Source organism: Balaenoptera ricei, chromosome 15, assembly GCF_028023285.1.
Source record: "Balaenoptera ricei isolate mBalRic1 chromosome 15, mBalRic1.hap2, whole genome shotgun sequence".
Lineage (NCBI taxonomy): Eukaryota > Metazoa > Chordata > Mammalia > Artiodactyla > Balaenopteridae > Balaenoptera > Balaenoptera ricei.
In genome coordinates this window covers 50,757,387-50,776,263 of record NC_082653.1, presented here as the reverse complement: position 1 = coordinate 50,776,263, position 18,877 = coordinate 50,757,387, and the positions used below count along the sequence as shown (strand labels likewise).

Genomic DNA, 18,877 nt, shown 5'->3' with positions numbered 1-18,877 from the left:
TTTCAGCAAATGGATCACATCCTCACACAACCACATGGGCAGACTTCTAAAACAAGCTGTGTGAGAAAGCAAGTTACAGAACAGATACTGTGTAATACCATTTTTGCAAAGTTTCAGAACATATCATCAATACATATATTGTTTTTGAACACCTTCATTTGTAGTAAAAATACCAAAACGAAAGTGGGAATTATATTGAGGGGGACAGAGGAGGAAAGTGGTAAAAGGTAGCTGTACCTGTGACATTTATTTCCTCCAAAAACAGGCAGACTGGGAATAAACAGGACACAGTACCAACATCTGGTAAACCTGGCGGGTGAGTACACGTGCATCCGGGCTTGTCCACATATTTTAAGGATTTCATAATTAAACACTTTTTAAATTCAGTAAGTAAATCCTGTACCCAAAGTCTCAAAGATATCCACCTCTATTTATAGCTTTTCCTTTCGCAAGTATGTCGTTATGCTATTTGGAGTTTTTTTTTTTGGCTGTGTTGGGTCTTCATTGCTGGCACGGGCTTTCTCTAGTCGCAGCGAGCGGGGGCTACTCTTCATTGCTGTGCGCGGGCTTCTCATCGCGGTGGCTTCTCTTGTTGTGGAGCATGGGCTCTGGGTACATGGGCTTCAGTAGTTGTGACACATGGGCTCAGTAGTTGTGGTTCGCGGGCTCTAGAGCACAGGCTCAGAAGTTGTGGCGCACACGGGCATAGTTGCTTTGCGGCATGTGGAATCTTCCCGGACCAGGGCTAGAACCCGTGTCCCCTGCCCTGGCAAGCAGATTCTTAACCACTGCACCACCAGGGAAGTCCCTGGACTTTTAAAAAATGTGGTGTAAAATAGGGACCCACTTTTTTCTCACTTAATGAGCCGGTTTCCCAGAACAGCCGAACAGAACAGCCTGCCACTGGGCGCCCCAGGATAGGGGCTCTGGACCCGGCTGAGGGCCCAGCACCTCTACCTCCTGTCCCACCTTCTCCTCCCACCCAGAAGAGGCTGGCCTCCCCCTCCCAGTCCTGAGCTGCCATCCTGGCTGGGTCACCTGGGGATGAGTGGGCAGGGAGAAAAGAGGGGGTTTCCAAGGGGCGGGAGGAGGCGCTTTACAGGCGATGGGTATGTTCATCCTCTTGATTGTGGTGATGGTTTCACAGATGTAGAAATGTCAGAACTCACCAAACTGTAGATTTCACTCATGTGCAGTCTTCTGAATGTCAATTATACCTCAATCAAGCTACAAACTGCTGGCCAAATATTTTCAATTTACAAATTTTAAAAACTACATATACATTTTGTGTAGGGTAAGTAAACTGAGAGCAGAGTCAATTTTAGGTCTAGATCACACGCACCCTCCCCGTGGCCTCCTGAAGCCGAGAGCACAGTCCACACTCGTGTTTACTGATATTTATTCAGTGGGGAAGGATTTTTTTCTCACCTTCAAGTTTAGTAAAGTACATTTCTTAGAGTAAAAATAGACCATGAGTTTGTAAGGCACAATTTAATTCCTCCTGACTCAGCCGAGGTTTGGATGATTTTCTTATTTTAACATTTCACTCTGCAGTTGCTGGCACCTGGTCCCATCTTCCTGTGAGGACAGGCATCTCCAGTCCCCACGGCGCCCACATCCCACACCTCCCACGCCTCCCCTGCAGCCAGAATCACAGCCCACAGTCGGGGGATGGGCGCCAAGCACCAGGTGGGGAGAGGTTTGTACGCAGATTCAGAACTTCCTTTCTTAGCCTCGGGTCACATTTTCCAGAGGTGAAGATATAATTCACACCATTCTCCTCCTATGGGGTAAAAATTGTCCAAATTACACGTGATGGTGGAAGAGTTAAACTTTAATTCTGCATATTCCTAACATTCCTTATTCCTTCTTCAGCAGACACCTGTCAGGTGCTGTCTCATTGAGATGCTCTGATGTAGGGATGTGATGAGGTGCTCCCCAAATACTCCAAAATGTGAAAATAAAGTTATCCTCTAGGAGTTGAGTTAAGGAACTCCATACTAATAACATGTGTCACCTAGGAAATAATGCAAGGTAATCAGTAAATAAATGACTAAAGAGTTATAGAAACCTCTGTATGCTGACAGGGTAATGTAGGTCTAATCCCAGAGACCTGAACCAGGATGCAGCGGTAAACATGAAATCCAGCAATCCCATCTGAGGGGCTGTTCCCTTGAAGGGCCCGATTAGCACAAGCAAGGAAGAGGGAAGTCCGAAGAAGGATCCGGTCCCCCACGGCCCCTAGGACAGAAGAGCCGAGTTGGGCAGAGCTCTGGCCCGAGAGGTGAGCAGGGAGCCTCTGCCATCTCCCACTGGCCCTCGGGTTTTGCCAGAGAGGGGATCTGAGACTCATGCGATCTCACACACACACACACACACACGCACACACACGTTCTCAGCACGCTGGTCTACACATTGGTTTCTAGTGAGTGTGTTTGATGTGAGTCAGGACCCACATGGGATGCCTGCTCACACGCGTTTTCTAGAAGCAGTGGGAGTTGCCAGGTTCATATAATGCAGTCAACCCTTGGCCACAGTTTATTGAGCAAGAGCCAGACCCTGACCCGAAGGGAGCACCTTTCCCAAGAACCGGGATGTGTGTCTGATAGAAGGAATACTGTCTCTCTTCAGGGGGCTGGGCTACAGCTTGCACACAGGGCGGCTGGGACCTGGGCAGAGAGAGCAGAAGGGCAGCGAGGGGAGGGGCAGGTTCACAGGGCAGGTCAAGTGGGAGAAGGAAGAACCCCCGAGCCCTGGGCCCCAGCTTCGTCCCCAAGCTCCAGTGCATCCCAGCCCTGGAGCCTGTGAACTTCCCAGGATCTCCCCCCACATCCCCTCTTCGTATCTGTAGCAGCATCCAGCAGAGACCAGCCTAAGTGCCCAGAGGGAAATGCCCCAAGGGGCCCACGCCCAGCCCCCTCCCCGGCCTGGAAAGCCCTGACCCCGGAGAAACCCTCTGCCCTGCTCAAGAGGACACGGCTGCCCTGCTGCAGCATGATGGGGCCTCGGGGCAGAGCCAGGGGTGAGCAGGACCCCACCAGACACACAGTCCAGGGTGGGGGTGTGACCACTGCAAGGCAGGCTCGGTCTGACCCACACGAGAAGGACAAAGCGATGTGAGGGTCAGAGGAGAGGGGAACATCTGCTGAGCCTCCAACTGGCAAGGTGCTCGGGGATTTACCATCTCTCCCTGCTTCACTCAGCGAGCCCACGAGCATGGCCGAGAGGAAGTTCCGGAGGGACAGTCGTGCTTGTGCCAGCCCCCAGCCAGGGCACCGGGCAAAGGGCTCAGTGTGCACCTGGTGGGTGGACCGCGTCCGGGCGAGGTCAGCCTCAGCCTCCCAAGTCTCCTCCTCCATCGGGGTGGCCCAGCCCTGGCAGGTCCCACAGTGCCCGGGGCCACCAGAGACCCACATGTGGAGGATGCCAACCAAGGGACCAAGAAACAAAGCAGAACGACCTCCAGCCTTTCCGCGGTGACCCGCAGACAAAGCACAGGCAAGCCAGTGAGTTTTACCAAGTTACCATGGCAACAGGAGTCGGCAGAGAAACTCCCCCAGGTTAACAGTTTAGTTAAGTGAATTTTAAAGTTCACTGCATCATGGCGACGCCTTGGGGACACGTTGTGTGGCTCACAACACAGGGGTCATTCACATATTCATTCAAAAAAATGTACAACGTGGAGCAGGGGCTGGAAGGCTGCACCCCGGTGGTGGGCAGCCCTATGCTGTAGCCATGATGTTTCCTGTTTTTTTTTAAATTAACTTATTTATTTGTTTTGTTTTGGCTGTGTTGGGTCTTCGTTTCTGCACATGGGCTTTCTCTAGTTGCGGAGAGCAGGGGCTACCCTTCGTTGTGGTGCGCGGGCTTCTCATTGTCGTGGCTTCTCGTTGCAGAACACAGGCTCTAGGCGCACAGGCTTCAGTAGTTGTGGCACTCGGGCTCAGTAGTTGTAGCTCGCGGGCTCTAGAGCGCAGGCTCAGTAGTTACGGCGCACGGGCTTAGTTGCTCTGCGGCATGTGGGATCGTCCCAGGCCAGGGCTCGAACCCGTGTCCCCTGCATTGGCAGGCGGATTCTTAACCACTGTGCCACCAGAGAAGCCCGGCTGTGATGTTTTTATGTGTAGTTCTGAAAAGACGTGAGGCATCCTCATGCCATGGAAGGGGGACTCGGAGTGGGCGGGGTCTGTAAATCAGCTTCCACAGCTGAGGTTCACACATAAAAGATGATCCTTCCTTTCAGAGAACCTGGCATTTTCTAAGGGAATTGTAGAGATTGTTAATGTGGAAGGGGACAACCTAATTCTCTGCCAACTGCCACCAAGTCTGAGTGCCACTGCTGGGGCCGGTGTTAGCCCCCTCACCACGTGCACCTGGCCCTCCTTGCCAGCCCGTCCTGGAGCCCACCTGGCAAGTGACACACGCCAGGTGTGCCCATGACCCACAAGCCCCCGGCAGGCGTCCTGGACCTGCAGGACGACAGCTGGGGCTGGTGGACTAAGCCAAACAGCGAGGCAGATTCCTTACAGCTGAACTGACCACCACATGCAGACGATGAGCATGGGCACGGACCTCATGGTCTGTGCAACTGTGATGTTTAACTTTGTGTCAACTTGACGGGGCTAATGTATGCCCAGATAGCTGGTAAATCGGTATCTCTGGGTATTTCTCAGAGATTAGCATTTGATTCAGTAGATGGAAGACCTGCCCTCATCAGTGTGGGCTGAGGAAGGGCAAGTTCCCTCGCTCGCTGCTTGAGCAGGGACATCCACCTTCCGGTGCCCTTGGCTGTCGGAGCCCCTGGTTCTTGGGCCTTTGGACTCAGACTGAATCACACCATCTGCCTTGCCGGGGCTCCAGCTTGCAGTTGGCAGATCATGGGACTTCTCAGCCCCCACAGTCACATGAGCCAGTCCCTATAATAACTCTCCTCCTGTAGATCTATATATATCCTACTGGCTCTGTTTCCTGGAGAATCCTGACTAACAGTAATAAAAGGCTCACTCCTTTCATTCTCTTCTGTCCTCCTGGAGCTACGCTGCTGTTGAGTCCCAGGCCTTCGAATGTGGCTGGCGGGACACCCTCCCCAGGGCCTTCTTTGTCTCCTCCAGGGACGGCAGGCCTCAGCTTTCTGGCACGTGGGGTCTATGGTTGCAGCTCCCCAGGAACTGCCTTTACGGTTCTCTTTCCTCCTCCCGTGGCATCACGAGCGCCCATCTGCCTGCCTTGCTGGTAGACTTGATGCCACCACACCCTGGTCTCCGTTTAAATGGCAAGCGGAACTCCTTCTGCCCTGTGGCCTCCCTGCCATGCCCCTGCACCCATGAAGGCGGGAAGGAACTCAGGTGGGTGTGGGTGTCTGGGGCAGAGGGCTCAAGCTCAGGACTCTAGTGGCAGCACCAGGAGATTGCAGGGCAGGCAGCGCCCCCCGCCCGCCTCCAGGACCAGCTGTGGAGGACACCCCTCCCACCAGGGGAGCAGACAGCCTCCCCTTGCCTGAGGGTGGGCTCCCCCTGCGTCAGGACCAGGGCTTCACGCATTAGGTAAAAAGTGTTTTCTAAACTCTTCACAGGAAAAAGACAGGAAGTAGACACCACTAAACGCCCAGATCACCAGTGATTCTGTTCAGGTGTCCTCCTCCTCCTTCTAAAAACATTTGTGAAGTCCAATGAATAGATGTTTTTGCAGTAAAAAGATTATTTTTTAAGTAAATGCATTTTCTGGCAAAACTCTAGGACCTGTGCTTATGCAAATGGACAGTACAGATTGGGGCAGGGTGGGAGGCAGGGAGGAAGGGGGCACCCAAGCCGCATGCCCAGCCAGAGGGCAGATCGACAGCTTTGAGCACCCTGAAGTTTGTAACAGCACAGAAAACAAGCCCAGGATCCAAGTGGCCCCCTTAGGTCCTGGCCTGGGTATGTGTCAAAGAGTGGTCATTGGGGAAGAATTGAGGGTCCAGAGATCCCCCACCCCCTGGGCCTGAGGGAGGGCGCTGGTGACAATGGGGACAGGCCACGTGGAGGACCTAGAAAGTGAGCCCCTAAATGACCAAGGACTAAGTCCTCTAGGGATGTCCCAGCAAAGGACAGACTCCAGGGCAGGTGGGGAGCAACCCTGCCCGTGTCACTGGAGGCCGGCAGAGGTCCCTTCTGCAGCCCACACCCCCGGTGATAGGACCCAGGACACAGGTCTTGTGGAGAGGCTCAAACACGCTTCTCCAGCCTCCCTAGTTTGGCATCTCTTTGCCAAGCAAAGGTCTCAAAGCGGGAGAGCAAGGAAGAGAAGACAGCCTGAAATGCCCCCTTCTCTCCACCCAGGCCATGGGAGCCACCTCAGGACACCCACTGGATGCAGGCAGGAGGGGAAAGGAGGCCAGCCTAGGCAGGGGCTGGGGTGGCAGGACAGCCCTGACCCTAGGTTGTGCAAGAGGGACACCCCTGCGTCCTGGCCTCCTCAACACTCTCGAAGTGCTGGAACCCAGACCTCCCCGGCATGTGTGAGCAGGTCAGCAGGTCAGCCACACTGCCTAGTCACTGCCCCCCATGCATGGGAGACAGGGCCATGGGGAGGGAGTGGGGATGCAGCACAGTTCCTAGAGGAAAGGTCAGTCTCTGCTTCAGACACTCTGCTGGGATTGTCGGGTTTGGCGCTCAGGCTGGGCAGGCGGGAGGCAGGTCGCAGGGATCCGAGAGCAGGTGCAGACCAGCTCCTCTGCCGCACACTGTCCCCTGCCTGTCAGAAATGCCAGCAGACACAAGGTCACTGGGGAGCACTGAGGGGCACCAGGGCCCGCCTCCTGCACAGCCCGGGGGGTGTGAGTGGCCAGGCTGGGGCGGGCAGCAGGCCACCAGGCCGTGTGCGTCTCCTGGAGGTGGATACAGTGGCCCCCTCTGCCCCCTCCCAGCCCTCCACCATCAGTACTCCTCACCCCAGCGACCGGGGGGCCTGCCCAGCACCCACACCCTCCCGCCGCCTGGTCGCCCGCATGCCCCAGGGACCGAGAACGTATCTGCCGGCCACCAAACCACAGATGGCCAATCAGCAGTTCCTGTCCTACGAACAAGCCCGCCTCTGAGACGGGGGTCTCCACAGAAGCCCACGCCAACTGCAGCTTCACGGTGTGACTGAACGCTGTGAGCTCCTGGGTGTCCCTCCACCGCTCCCGCCCCAGGACGGGACAGGAGCCAGCCAAAGTCCTAGAACGTTCCTGCCACCACCCTGCGATGGGGACCCAGGAGGCTTAGGGGCCAGGTCCCAAGCAGGGGGGTTACATCTCCTCAGCCATCCTCAAAGGAAGCTGCTGCTCAGAGGACTAGGATGAGCAGGTCTCAAGGGCTGGCCACGCCCCTGGGATTGGTGGGGGAGGAGGGGAAGCAGAGAGCAGTGGCACCTTCCCCCACCCCCATGGGCCCAGCAAGCCCTCAGGCCCCCAGAGAGGATCACCCAGGGGAGCGTCCAAAGAGAGACAGGGTTCCCATCCTCTTCAGGCAAGCCATACTGGTTCTGGTTTTCAGGGAGGCCCCGAGGTCTGCAGTGCAGCTCCATGGGGCTGGCCCCTCCCAGCACCACCCATCTGCCCTGGAAGACTCGAGCCTTGCCCTATGTGTGGAGCAGGGGAACCCAAAAGTGCCCGAGAATACATCTAGAAATACACGTAAGAGACTGAGAGGAAAGGCATCAGGCCCAGCACAGTGACCATCAGTCCACCAGGTGGGTATTTTGGGAAGGGGGCCAAGGACACAGGTGACCCTTGAATGTGGGAGCGGCACATCACCTAGAGCTTAGCAGAGAAGGATGAGAAGTCCGCCAGCGACTGGATGTCGTTAGGGAATGTCAGCCAGGCCCCACCATCAACCACCAGCAGGGCCCCCGTCACGTAGGATGCCAAAGGGCTGGCCAGGAAGAGGGCGCTGTGGGCGATCTCTGTCTTGTTCCCCAGCCTCTGGAGGGGGCTTGCCAGGACCTTTGCCCTCATGCTGGCCTGTGGGCCACCTGGGAAGCAGCGGGAGGCTCAGCCCCTATGGGCCCCAGGACCCCGGGGCCCTCCACCCTCCCCTGCCCAGCTTTCCCTGAACCACACCCAGGAATGTTGGGGGCATCATTAGCATCATCCTGGGGGAGCAGGAACAGGCCAGGTACAGTAACACCACCACAGAACCAGCACAGGGCCTTTCTCCGCTCACCCTGCCAAGGCTCTGGAGGCTTCAATGGGGCCCCACTTTGTGTCTGGCTCACATATCAAGGCCAGCAGCCCCTGGCCTCTAGCTCTAGGGGGCAGCTGCCCAAGTCCAGCTGACCCTTAGTCCATTGCAGGGCTGTGCGAACTGTCCCCAGCCTGGAGACGGACTCTTTGCCCACCCTGGGAAGCCATGAGGATTTGGCACTGATCCCAGGCCTGTCCCAGCCAGGTGGGAGGGGAGCCCTCGGAGGCACGGGGGGGGTGGGGGGGCTGTGCTCAGGGGAGCACCCGCTGGGGGCCCTGGGCTCCCCGGGAGCCTTACCCAGCCGCCGGAAGCCCTCCGTGCCGCTGATGGGGCCGGGGGCAAGGCTGTTGACGCGGATGTTCTGGGGGCCCCACTCCACAGCCAGGTGCCGTGTCATCGCATCTGCACGGGAGGCCGGCAGGCATGAGGGAGAAGCAGGGCTGCTCTGCCTTTAGGGGGGCCCGGGTGGGGGTGGGGGCTCAGCGTCACTCGGGACACTGCCGGCCTCCGGGGACAGGGACGGGGAGGAACCCACGCAGACCAGAGGGGGAGCCCGTACCCACGGCCGCCTTGGCAGAGCCTGCATGCACTTGGAGCACCTGCCCGCGGGTACCCAGGGTTGCAGTGATGTTCACGATCACCCCTCCATGGTCCTGCAACACACGAGAGGGGCAGTGAGCAGTGGCCAGAAGCGGGGAGGCCCTGGCCGCGGGACACTCACATGGAAGAACTTCTCGTAGAGTACGCGAGACACGTTGAAGGTGCCCAAGGTGTCGATGTCCATCACAGTCTTGAAGGCGTTGGAGGACAAGGCACTGGCAGGGCACAGGAAGTTCCCGGCTGCACCTGCCAGTGGAAGGAGACAGCGGATGGTGCTGGAGCCCCGGGCAGTTGAAGCATCTGGACCCTCAGGGTGGCCCAGGTTGGCCAGGGAAGGAAACCTGAGCATTTGGACAAGTTCCTGAATGATGGGCAGGATGGGTTTTATGGGTTGGATTGTGTCCCTAAAAATAATTCGCTGAAGTCCCAAACCCTGGTGCCTGTGAACGTGACCTTATTTGAAAAGATGGTCTTTGCAGATGTCATCAAGGTAAGATTAGATCATACTGAATTAGGGTGGCCTAAGCCCAAGGATTGGCGTCCTTAAAAAGAGGAGGACACAGACGTGTACAGGGAATGGCAGTGTGAAGGAGGCAGAGGCTGGAGGGGTGCAGCCCAGAGCCAAGGCCCGCCAGGCAGCAACCCCAGGAGCTGAGGGCAGGGCCTGGGAAAGAAGCTCCCCCGAGCCTTGTTTTCAGACTTCTGGCCTCCAGACTGTGAGAGAATATATTTCTGTTGTTTTAAGCTGCCCAGCTTATGACTTTTTCAGTGGCAGGAAAATAATACGCAGGATGTTTTTAAAGGAAATTTCAGCAAAAATGAACCTGAATGTAAAATAGGGACTATAGTTAACCGTATGTATCAATATAGGTTCCTCGGTTGTAACAAAAGGAAGGTGTTCATAGTACGTGGAGTTCTCTGTACTATCTGCTCAATTAGTCTGCGAATCTAAAACCATACTAAAACAATAACGTGTAGTCCTTTTTCTTTAAGGGGGAATTTCAGGACACAAGAGTGGCCCTACTCTTGATTCAGCCTAGTTCACGGGGCATCCTCTTGAGCCACGGCTGCACTGACCCGGGAGGAGCTGAGTTAGGCCAAGACAGTGGCCTGGAGCCAGGACAGTTCCGGGGCCTCCAAACAGGGAGATCTGGTATTGCTGACCTGTCAGAAGCCCCCTGGCCAGAAGGCCAAAGCAATGTGGAGGAGACGTTAGTGACTTCAGAGCACGGCCACCACCACTGCCACCATGTGCTTCCTCAACAAGCCCAAGGGTGAGATGACCCCGGAGGAGCTGCAGAAGCGGGAGGAGGAGGAGTTTAACATGGGTCCACTCCCCGTGCTCACACAGTCGGTCAAGAACAACACCCAAGTGCTCATCAATTGCCGCAACAAGAAGCTCCTGGGCCGTGTGAAGGCCTTTGATAGGCACCGCAACATGGTGCTGGAGGAAGTGAAGGAGGTGTGGATCAAGGTCCCCAAGAATGGCAAGAGCAAGAAGAAGTCCAAGCCAGTCAACAAGGACCGCTACATCTCCAAGATGGTCCTGTGTGGGGACTCGGTCATTGTGGTCCTGCGGAACCCGCTCATGCATCGCCAGCAAGAAGGGGCCTTCTCCCCACCGTTAGAACTTGCCCCCTCGTTTTTCAAAGACCTGCCCTTTGCGCTGGGAATAATAAAGTCCTGTGTTTTTTCTAAAAAAAAAAAGGAAGCCCCCTGGCCTCGCTCAACAGTGACTCACAGTTAATGAGAATGTCGATCTTCCCGAACTCCTTCAGAGCCTGCTCCACGGCTGCCATGATGGCCAGGGGAGCTCGGACATCCAGAGATAAAGGGAGGCACCTCTGGCCAGTGGCAGCAGCCAGCTTTCTGGCAGCCTAGAAGCCGGACAGGAAGAGAGAGGTGGGCAGCAGGCCTGTGACCTCAGCCTGGAATCTGATGAGGATGATGAGCCAGGTTCTGCCAGGAAGCCGGGCTCTGCTGCTGAAACCCACTCTGCAGAGACACAGCTGGCAAGTGGCCACTCCCCAGGGCCATGACCCCTGGTGGACACTGCGAAGACAGCCCGCACCCTTTCCCCTCTCATCACCCTCCAGGCCCGTGGTCACTAGTCACAGGTCAACGGCAGCTCCAGCTGACGTCCAGTCCCTGCCCCGAGACCAGCCATGGCAGTGGAGAGACTCTCCGCCCTCATGACCCTGGTGAGCCCAGAGATCTGTCTTGGGGCCACATTACCACCCAACATAAGGGTTCCTGCATAGGACCCAATAAGTAGATTCTTTAAAAAGACAAGGATGTCCCTGCAGGCCACTTCCATTGAAGCTCTGTATTTGGAAGAGGGGCAGGTTTTGGTGTAATCATCCTCTGGACCTCAGGACCCTCCAGGCCCAGGCTCCCAGCCCCCAAAGCCGCCCATGGATGTGTGGGCACAGGAGAGACCCCTTACCATCGACACTCTAGGAAGACTTCTGCTGGCGATGACTGTGTGGCAGCCGTGCCTGCAAAGCCAGAGGGCAGGCGTGAGGGCAGCAAGGTGCAAGGGACATGCCCAGCCGGGCTCCTACCTGGCGCTCAAAGCAAAGGTCCCCCTCCCCGAAGGGTCTCTCAGGCTTAAACACCAGCCTAGGGCTGAAGGCACAGCTAGCAGAGGACCCAGGGGCCTCCGTGGGGCTGAGTGACTGTGGCAGGACCTCAGGCAGCCACCACTGGTTTCTGGGCTGGGTCTCTCTGGCACGAGGTATGCCAGCCATGCAGGGATGTGGGCCTTGCCCCAAACACCATGTGAGCAGCTGTGAGTCTCGGACACAGGGCCCAGACTCTGCATGAGTCCTGCTGGGTCCACCTGGGTCTCCCCAGGAGGATGGTGTGAAGGACAGAGAGCCCATTCCGGGGCCAGGGCACCTCCCCTGCCTTACCTCCCGACAAACCCAGCCTCAAACTCAGTAACAGTACCAGCTACCACCTGCTAAGCCAGTCCCACTGAATCCTCAGAACACCACAGCACAGCTGGCCACACTCTGCTCAGAGAAGCAACAAAGCTTCCAGCTCGGAAAACAAATTCACCTGGAATGGATGAGTCCCAAAATCTCGTCCAGTGGGACATCTCTGAAAAGCAGGGTCCTGGAGGAAACCAGCTTCATCTCCCCTAACCCCAGCCTAACTCTAGACCTCTCCTAGGTGGGGATGACAAACTGTTGACCTGGGCCTGAGACCACAGACGTTGTGTCCCAAGAGACACTGTGCTCTGCATGGTGCCAGGGTCCAACTTGGCCCACCCTGACCCTGGCTCGGCAAGGCCCTGGGGGACCCTGCAGTAGAATTACCTCAACCTTTGGATCCTCCCGCTTTGTACAAATGGGGGTGCTGAGGCCAGAGACAAACAGTCTAGACTAATCTCTAGGAGAGGCTGGAGTCTTGCCTCTCCCAGGACAGCACTTGACCCCTTTCAGATGCTCTCTGATGGCCCTGGGCCTAGAGGGGTTCCCATCACCCACCGGCATTTTGCCCAAGATCCCAGGGTCCAGTGGGGTCCATGCAAGGGGGTGGGGAGCAAGATGGGGCACAGAGCAGTGCTTACCGCATGAAAATCTCAGCAATCCGGAACCCGATTCCAGAGCCACCGCCTGTGATGAAGGCTACCTTGTCCCTGAGAGAAGAAAACAGAGGCTCTTTAAAGAGGCCCCTGTTAAATGGGGGCAGGGGAGGAGGTGCTCTTGGAGGACATTGACCCTCTGCACTGGGCACTTCTGTCAAATTTGAGAAACGCTGCTTTTTTATTTTTATTTTTTAATAAATTTATTTATTTATTTATTTATGGCTGTGTTGGGTCTTTGTTTCTGCGCGAGGGCTTTATCCAGTTGCGGCAAGCGGGGGCCACTCTTCATCGCGGTGCGCGGGCCTCTCACTGTCGCAGCCTCTCCCGTTGCGGAGCACACACTCCAGACGCGCAGGCTCAGTAGTTGTGGCTCACGGGCTCAGTTGCTCCGCGGCATGTGGGATCTTCCCAGACCAGGCCTCGAACCTGTGTCCCTTGCATTGGCAGGCAGCCTCTCAACCACTGCGCCACCAGGGAAGCCCCAAGAAACGCTGCTTTTTAAAGTCCTCAGCTTTTTGAATCTTTGGGAAGAATGTCTCTATGCATAAAAGTCTCTATGCAGAAAGTTATCAATTAAGTGAGAAATGTTTTCAAAACATACAAGCCTTCCTCCAGCCACCCTCTAAGCAGATAGGGTAGAGGGTTCCTGGAGAAAGAGAAACAGGTATGGCTTTCTTGACATAAGAGGAGCATTTTTGGCCTAAGACATTCTATGATCTAAGCCTGGTCACAGTCTTGTCCTCGAACAGATCTCAAAAGAATACAGAAACTGGGACTTCCCTGGTGGACCAGTGGTTAAGACTCTGAGCTCCTGATGCAGGGGCCCCAGGTTGGATCCCTGGTTAGGGAACTAGATCCCGCATGCCACAACTGAAGATCCCACATGCCATCCCATGTGTCACAACTAAGACCCAGTGCAGCCAAATAAATAAATTTTTTTTTTAAATAAAAATGGGTAGGGGTCACATATATACGCTATCTACAAGAGACCCACTTCAGACTTAGTGACACATACAGACTGAAAGTGAGAGGATGGAAAAAGATATTCCATGCAAATGGAAATCAAAAGAAAGCTGGAGTAGCAATACTCATATCAGATTAAATAGACTTTAAAATAAAGAATGTTACAAGAAACAAGGAAGGACACTACATAACGATCAAGGGATCAATCCAGGAAGAAGAAATAACAATTATAAATATATATACACCCAACATAGGAGCACCTCAATACATAAGCCAACTGCTAACAGCTATAAAAGAGGAAACCGACAGTAACACAATAACAGTGGGGGACTTTGGGCTTCCCTGGTGTCTCAGTGGTTAAGAATCTGCCTGCCAATGCAGGGGACACAGGGTCGAGCCCTGGCCTGGAAGATCCCACACACCATGGAGCAACTAAGCCCGTGCGCCACAACTACTGAGCCTGTGCTCTAGAGCCCGTGCTCCACAACTACTGAGCCCACGCACAACAACTACTGAAGCCTGTGCGCCTAGAGCCTGTGCTCTGCAACAAGAGAAGCCACCGCAATGAGAAGCCTGCACAACACAACGAAGGGTACCCCTGCTCGCTGCAACTAGAGAAAACCCGCATGCAGCAACAAAGACCCAACACAGTCAAAAATAAATAAATAAAATAAATTAAAAAATAATAATAATAATAGTGGGGGACTTTGACACCTCACTTACACCAATGGACAGATAATCCAGACAGAAAATTAAAAACGAAACACAAGCTTTAAATGACACAATAGACCAGATAGATTTAATTGATATTTATAGGACATTCCATCCAAAAACAGCAGATTACACTTTCTTCTCAAGTGCACACGGAACGTTCTCCAGGATAGATCACATCTTGGGTCACAAATCAAGCCTCGGTAAATTTAAGAAAACTGAAATCATATCAAGCATCTTTTCCAACCACAACGCTATGAGATTAGAAATCAATTACAGGGGAAAAAAACGTAAAAAACATAAACACATGGAGGCTAAACAATACACTACTAAATAACCAAGAGATCACTGAAGAAATCAAAGAGGAAATCAAAAATACCTAGAGACAAATGACAATGAAAACAAGATGATCCAAAACCTATGGGATGCAGCAAAAGCAGTTCTAAGAGGGAAGTTTATAGCAATACAAACCTACCTCAAGAAACAAGAAAAATCTCAAATAAACAATCTAACCTTACACCTAAAGGAACTAAAGAAAGAAGAACAAACAAAACCCGAAGTTAGTAGAAGGAAAGAAATCATAAAGATCAGAGCAGAAATAAATGAAATAGAAACAAAGAAAACAATAGCAAAGATCAATAAAACTAAAAGCTGGTTCTTTGAGAAGATAAACAAAATTGATAAACCTTTAGGCAGACTCATCAAGAAAAAGAGGGAGAGGACTCAAATCAATAAAATCAGAAATGAAAAAGGAGAGGTTACAATGGACACTGCAGAAATACAAAGCATCCTAAGAGACTACTACAAGCAACTCTATGCCAATAAAATGGACAACCTGGAAGAAGTGGACAAATTCTTAGAAAGGTATAACCTTCCAAGACTGAACCAGGAAGAAATAGAAAATATGAACAGATCAATCACAAGTAATGAAATTGAAACTGTGATTAAAAATCTTTCAACAAACAAAAGTCCAGGACCAGATGGCTTCACAAGTGAATTCTATCAAACATTTAGAGAAGAGCTAACACCCATCCTCCTCAAACTCTTCCAAAAAATTGCAGAGGAAGGAACACTCCCAAACTCATTCTATGAGGCCACCATCACCCTGATACCAAAACCAGATAAAGATACTGCAAAAAAAGAAAATTACAGACCAATATCACTGATGAATATAGATGCAAAAATCCTCAACAAAATACTAGCAAACCGAATCCAACAACACATTAAAAGGATCATACACCATGATCAAGTGGGATTTATCCCAGGGACGCAAGGATTCTTCAATATATGCAAATCAATCAATGTGATACACCATATTAACAAATTGAAGAATGAAAACCATATGATCATCTCAATAGATGCAGAAAAAGCTTTTGACAAAATTCAACAACCATTTATGATAAAAACTCTCCAGAAAGTGGGCATAGAGGGAACCTACCTCAACATAATAAAGGCCATATATGACAAACCCACAGCAAACATCATTCTCAATGGTGAAAAACTGAAAGCACTTCCTCTAAGATCAGGAACAAAACAAGGATGTCCAATCTTGCCACTATTATTCAGCATAGTTTTGGAAGTCCTAACCACTGCAATCAGAGAAGAAAAAGAAATAAAAGGAATACAAATTGGAAAAGAAGAAGTAAAACTGTCACTGCAGATGACATGATACTATACACAGAGAATCCTAAAGATGCCACCAGAAAACTACTAGAGCTAATCAATGAATTTGGTAAAGTTGAAGGATACAAAATTAATGCACAGAAATCTCTTGCATTCCTATACACTAACAACGAAAGATCAGAAAGAGAAATTAAGGAAACAATCCCATTTACCATTGCAACAAAAAGAATAAAATACCTAGGAATAAACCTACCTAAGGAGGTAAAAGACCTGTACTCAGAAAACTATAAGACACTGATGAAAGAAATCAAAGATGATACCAACAGATGGAGAGATATACCATGTTCTTGGATTGGAAGAATCAATATTGTGAAAATGACTATACTGCCCAAAGAAATCTACAGATTCAATGCAATCCCTATCAAATTACCAGTGGCATTTTTTACAGAACTAGAACAAAAAATCTTAAAATTTGTGTGGAGACACAAAAGACCCCGAATAGCCAAAGCAGTCTTGAAGGAAAAAAACGGAGCTGGAGGAATCAGACTCCCTGACTTCAGACTATACTACAAAGCTACAGTAATCAAGACAATATGGTACTGGCACAAAAACAGAAATACAGATCAGTGGAACAGGATAGAAAGCCCAGAGATAAACCCATGCACCTATGGTCAACTAATCTATGACAAAGGAGGCAAGGATATACAATGGAGAAAAGACAGTCTCTTCAATAAGTGGTGCTGGGAGCACTGGACAGCTACATGTAAAAGAATGAAATTAGAACACTCCCTAACACCATACACAAAAATAAACTCAAAATGGATTAAAGACTTAAATGTAAGACCGGACACTATAAAACTCTTAGAGGAAAACATAGGAAGAACACTCTTTGACATAAATCACAGCAAGATCTTTTTTGACCCAACTCCTAGAGTAATGGAAATAAAAACAAAAATAAACAAATGGGACCTAATGAAACTTAAAAGCTTTTGCAGAGCAAAGGAAACTACAAACAAGACGAAAAGACAACCCTCAGAATGGGAGAAAATATTTGCAAATGAATCAACAAAGGATTAATCTCCAAAATATATAAACAGCTCATGCAGCTCAATATTAAAAAAACAAACAACCCAATCAAAAAATGGGCAGAAGACCTAAATAGACATTTCTCCAAAGAAGACATACAGATGGCCAAGAGGCACATGAAAAGCTGCTCAACATCACTAATTATTAGAGAAATGCAAATCAAAACTACAATGAGGTATCACCTCACACGGGTTAGAATGAGAATCATCAGAAAATCTGCAAACAACAAATGCTGGAGAGGGTGTGGAGAAAAGGGAACCCTCCTACACTGTTGGTGGGAATGTAAATTGATACAGTCACTATGGAGAACAGTATGGAGGTTCCTTAAAAAACTAAAAATAGAATTACCCTATGACCCAGCAATCCCACTACTGGGCATATACCCAGAGAAAACCATAATTCAAAAAGACACATGCACCCCAATGTTCATGGCAGCACTATTTACAATAGCCAGGTCATGGAAGCAACCTAAATGCCCATCGACAGATGAATGGATAAAGAAGATGTGGTACATATATACAATGGAATATTACTCAGCCATAAAAAGGAACGAAATTGGGTCATTTGTAGATACGTGGATGGACCTAGAGACTGCCATACAGAGTGAAGTAAGTCAGAAAGAGAAAAACAAATATCATATATTAACGCATATATGTGGAACATAGAAAATGGTACAGATGAACCGGTTTGCAGGGCAGAAATAGAGACACAGATGTAGAGAACAAACGTATGGACACCAAGGGGGGAAAGTGGCGGGGAGGCATGCTGGTGGGATGAATTGGGAGTTTGGGATTGACATATATACACTAATATGTATAAAATAGATAACTAATAAGAACCTGCTAGGGGCTTCCCTGGTGGCGCAGTGGTTGAGAATCTGCCTGCTAATGCAAGGGACAAGGGTTCGAGCCCTGGTCTGGGAAGATCCCACATGCCGCGGAGCAACTGGGCCCGTGAGCCACAACTGCTGAGCCTGTGCATCTGGAGCCTGTGCTCCACAACAAGAGAGGCTGCGATAGTGAGAGGCCCGCGCACCGTGATGAAGAGTGGCTCCCACTTGCCACAATTAGAGAAAGCCCTCACACAGAAACGAAGACCCAACAAGTCCAAAAAAAAAAAAAGAACTTGCTGTATAAAAAGATAAATAAAATAAAATTCAAAAAAAAAATGGGTAGGGGTCAAACTCTATCCAAGTTAAAAAAAAAAAAAGAATACAGAAACTAACGATTGTCATCAGGCAAGAGAAGTAACAATAGCAAAGATAATAAATCAGGTTTAAAGACTCCCAGTTCTGTTTCCATGGTAAAGATTAGCCTGAAGTGCTCAACCACCAGATGAACTGGAACCTCAGGGATGATGACCCTCGTGACTTCAATCAACTAAAGCTTGGACTCTTAACCGCCCAAACCCTTCATGAAGATGCATGCACCTTTAGCTTAAAACTTCCCCAAATTTGCTGTGCGGGGAGACACCGCTTTAGGGAAAATCTCCAATGTTCTCCTTATTTGCTGCTAGTAATAATAAATCTTTCCTTCTCCTGACCTTTGGCTTGGTTGTGTCCTTTGACACTCACCCCCACCTCGGAGCATTACTAATGAACACCCGCCACCACCCATAGGACAAACAGACCGTGCTCACAGCCATGCAAAGATCAGAACACCAGCAGTTGCATCTCTGGGGCACCTGGACCTCCGGACAGTCTGGCCACCAGGCATGGGGTCCTCACGCATCCCAGTAAAACCGCAGTCCCCGTGCAGCCCGCACCGCAGGCCCTCCCGCCTCCTGCCCGGCTCCCTGGGGCGTCCCCGACACGGCCCTCACCGAAGCAAGTCCGGACAGAAGAGGTGGCGGTACTCCGGGAGACAATCGTCCTCCCTGACGTCGGGCGGTGGCTGGGCCATGGCGCTCGGTGCTGGCCTGGGCGGCTAGAACAGCAGGGACCCACCGGGATCAGGATTCCGACCTCGTCCTCCGGGGACAGGCGGCGCTGTGCCCGCGCCCTCCTCTCAGGCTGGCCAGGGACGAGGAGGCCCCGCCCACCCGGCGCTCGCCCCTCTCGGGACGCCCCGCCTCCGCGTGCCCGCTCTCCTCCCAG

General features: G+C 51.6%; 2 protein-coding genes across 7 annotated transcripts; one reads left to right on the top strand and one right to left on the bottom strand.

The window, feature by feature from the left end:
• Positions 1-1,636: 1,636 nt before the first annotated feature.
• On the bottom strand, positions 1,637-18,842 carry DECR2 (2,4-dienoyl-CoA reductase 2). 6 transcript variants are annotated; one of them, XR_009497507.1, is made up of 10 exons: positions 18,604-18,839; positions 12,382-12,450; positions 11,251-11,302; positions 10,546-10,681; positions 8,926-9,050; positions 8,764-8,857; positions 8,502-8,606; positions 7,775-7,992; positions 2,072-2,669; positions 1,722-1,783 (listed from the first exon to the last, which is right to left on the bottom strand). XR_009497507.1 is itself a non-coding variant. In XM_059896287.1 (9 exons), the coding sequence occupies exons 1-8, from the start codon at positions 18,681-18,683 to the stop codon at positions 7,775-7,777; spliced, it is 879 nt and encodes a 292-aa protein (XP_059752270.1). In that variant the 5' UTR covers positions 18,684-18,838; the 3' UTR covers positions 1,696-1,783. The 6 variants fall into 6 exon arrangements, 4 of the variants coding, with proteins under 4 accessions (XP_059752273.1, XP_059752270.1, XP_059752272.1 ...); XR_009497508.1 differs by lacking the exon at positions 1,722-1,783 and adding an exon at positions 1,817-2,017 and having other exon boundaries at positions 2,114-2,669; XM_059896287.1 differs by lacking the exon at positions 2,072-2,669 and having other exon boundaries at positions 1,696-1,783; positions 18,604-18,838.
• On the top strand, positions 10,054-10,540 carry LOC132349381 (small nuclear ribonucleoprotein Sm D2-like). Its single transcript, XM_059897740.1, has 2 exons — positions 10,054-10,427; positions 10,513-10,540. The coding sequence occupies exons 1-2, from the start codon at positions 10,054-10,056 to the stop codon at positions 10,538-10,540; spliced, it is 402 nt and encodes a 133-aa protein (XP_059753723.1).
• Positions 18,843-18,877: the final 35 nt, after the last annotated feature.

Bases quoted from the DNA above. Each gene is read 5' to 3' on its own strand.
- LOC132349381 (XM_059897740.1), top strand. From the start codon at position 10,054: ATGTGCTTCCTCAACAAGCCCAAGGGTGAGATGACCCCGGAGGAGCTG. The intron at 10,428-10,512 runs GTTAGAACTTGC...AAAAAAAAAAAG, and splicing joins GAAGGGGCCTTCTCCCCACC to GAAGCCCCCTGGCCTCGCTC.
- DECR2 (XM_059896287.1), bottom strand. From the start codon at position 18,683: ATGGCCCAGCCACCGCCCGACGTCAGGGAGGACGATTGTCTCCCGGAG. The intron at 10,682-11,250 runs GTAAGGGGTCTC...TCCGGCTTCTAG, and splicing joins GTCTTCCTAGAGTGTCGATG to GCTGCCAGAAAGCTGGCTGC. The intron at 8,607-8,763 runs GTACGGGCTCCC...CCTCCCGTGCAG, and splicing joins CTCTGCCAAGGCGGCCGTGG to ATGCGATGACACGGCACCTG.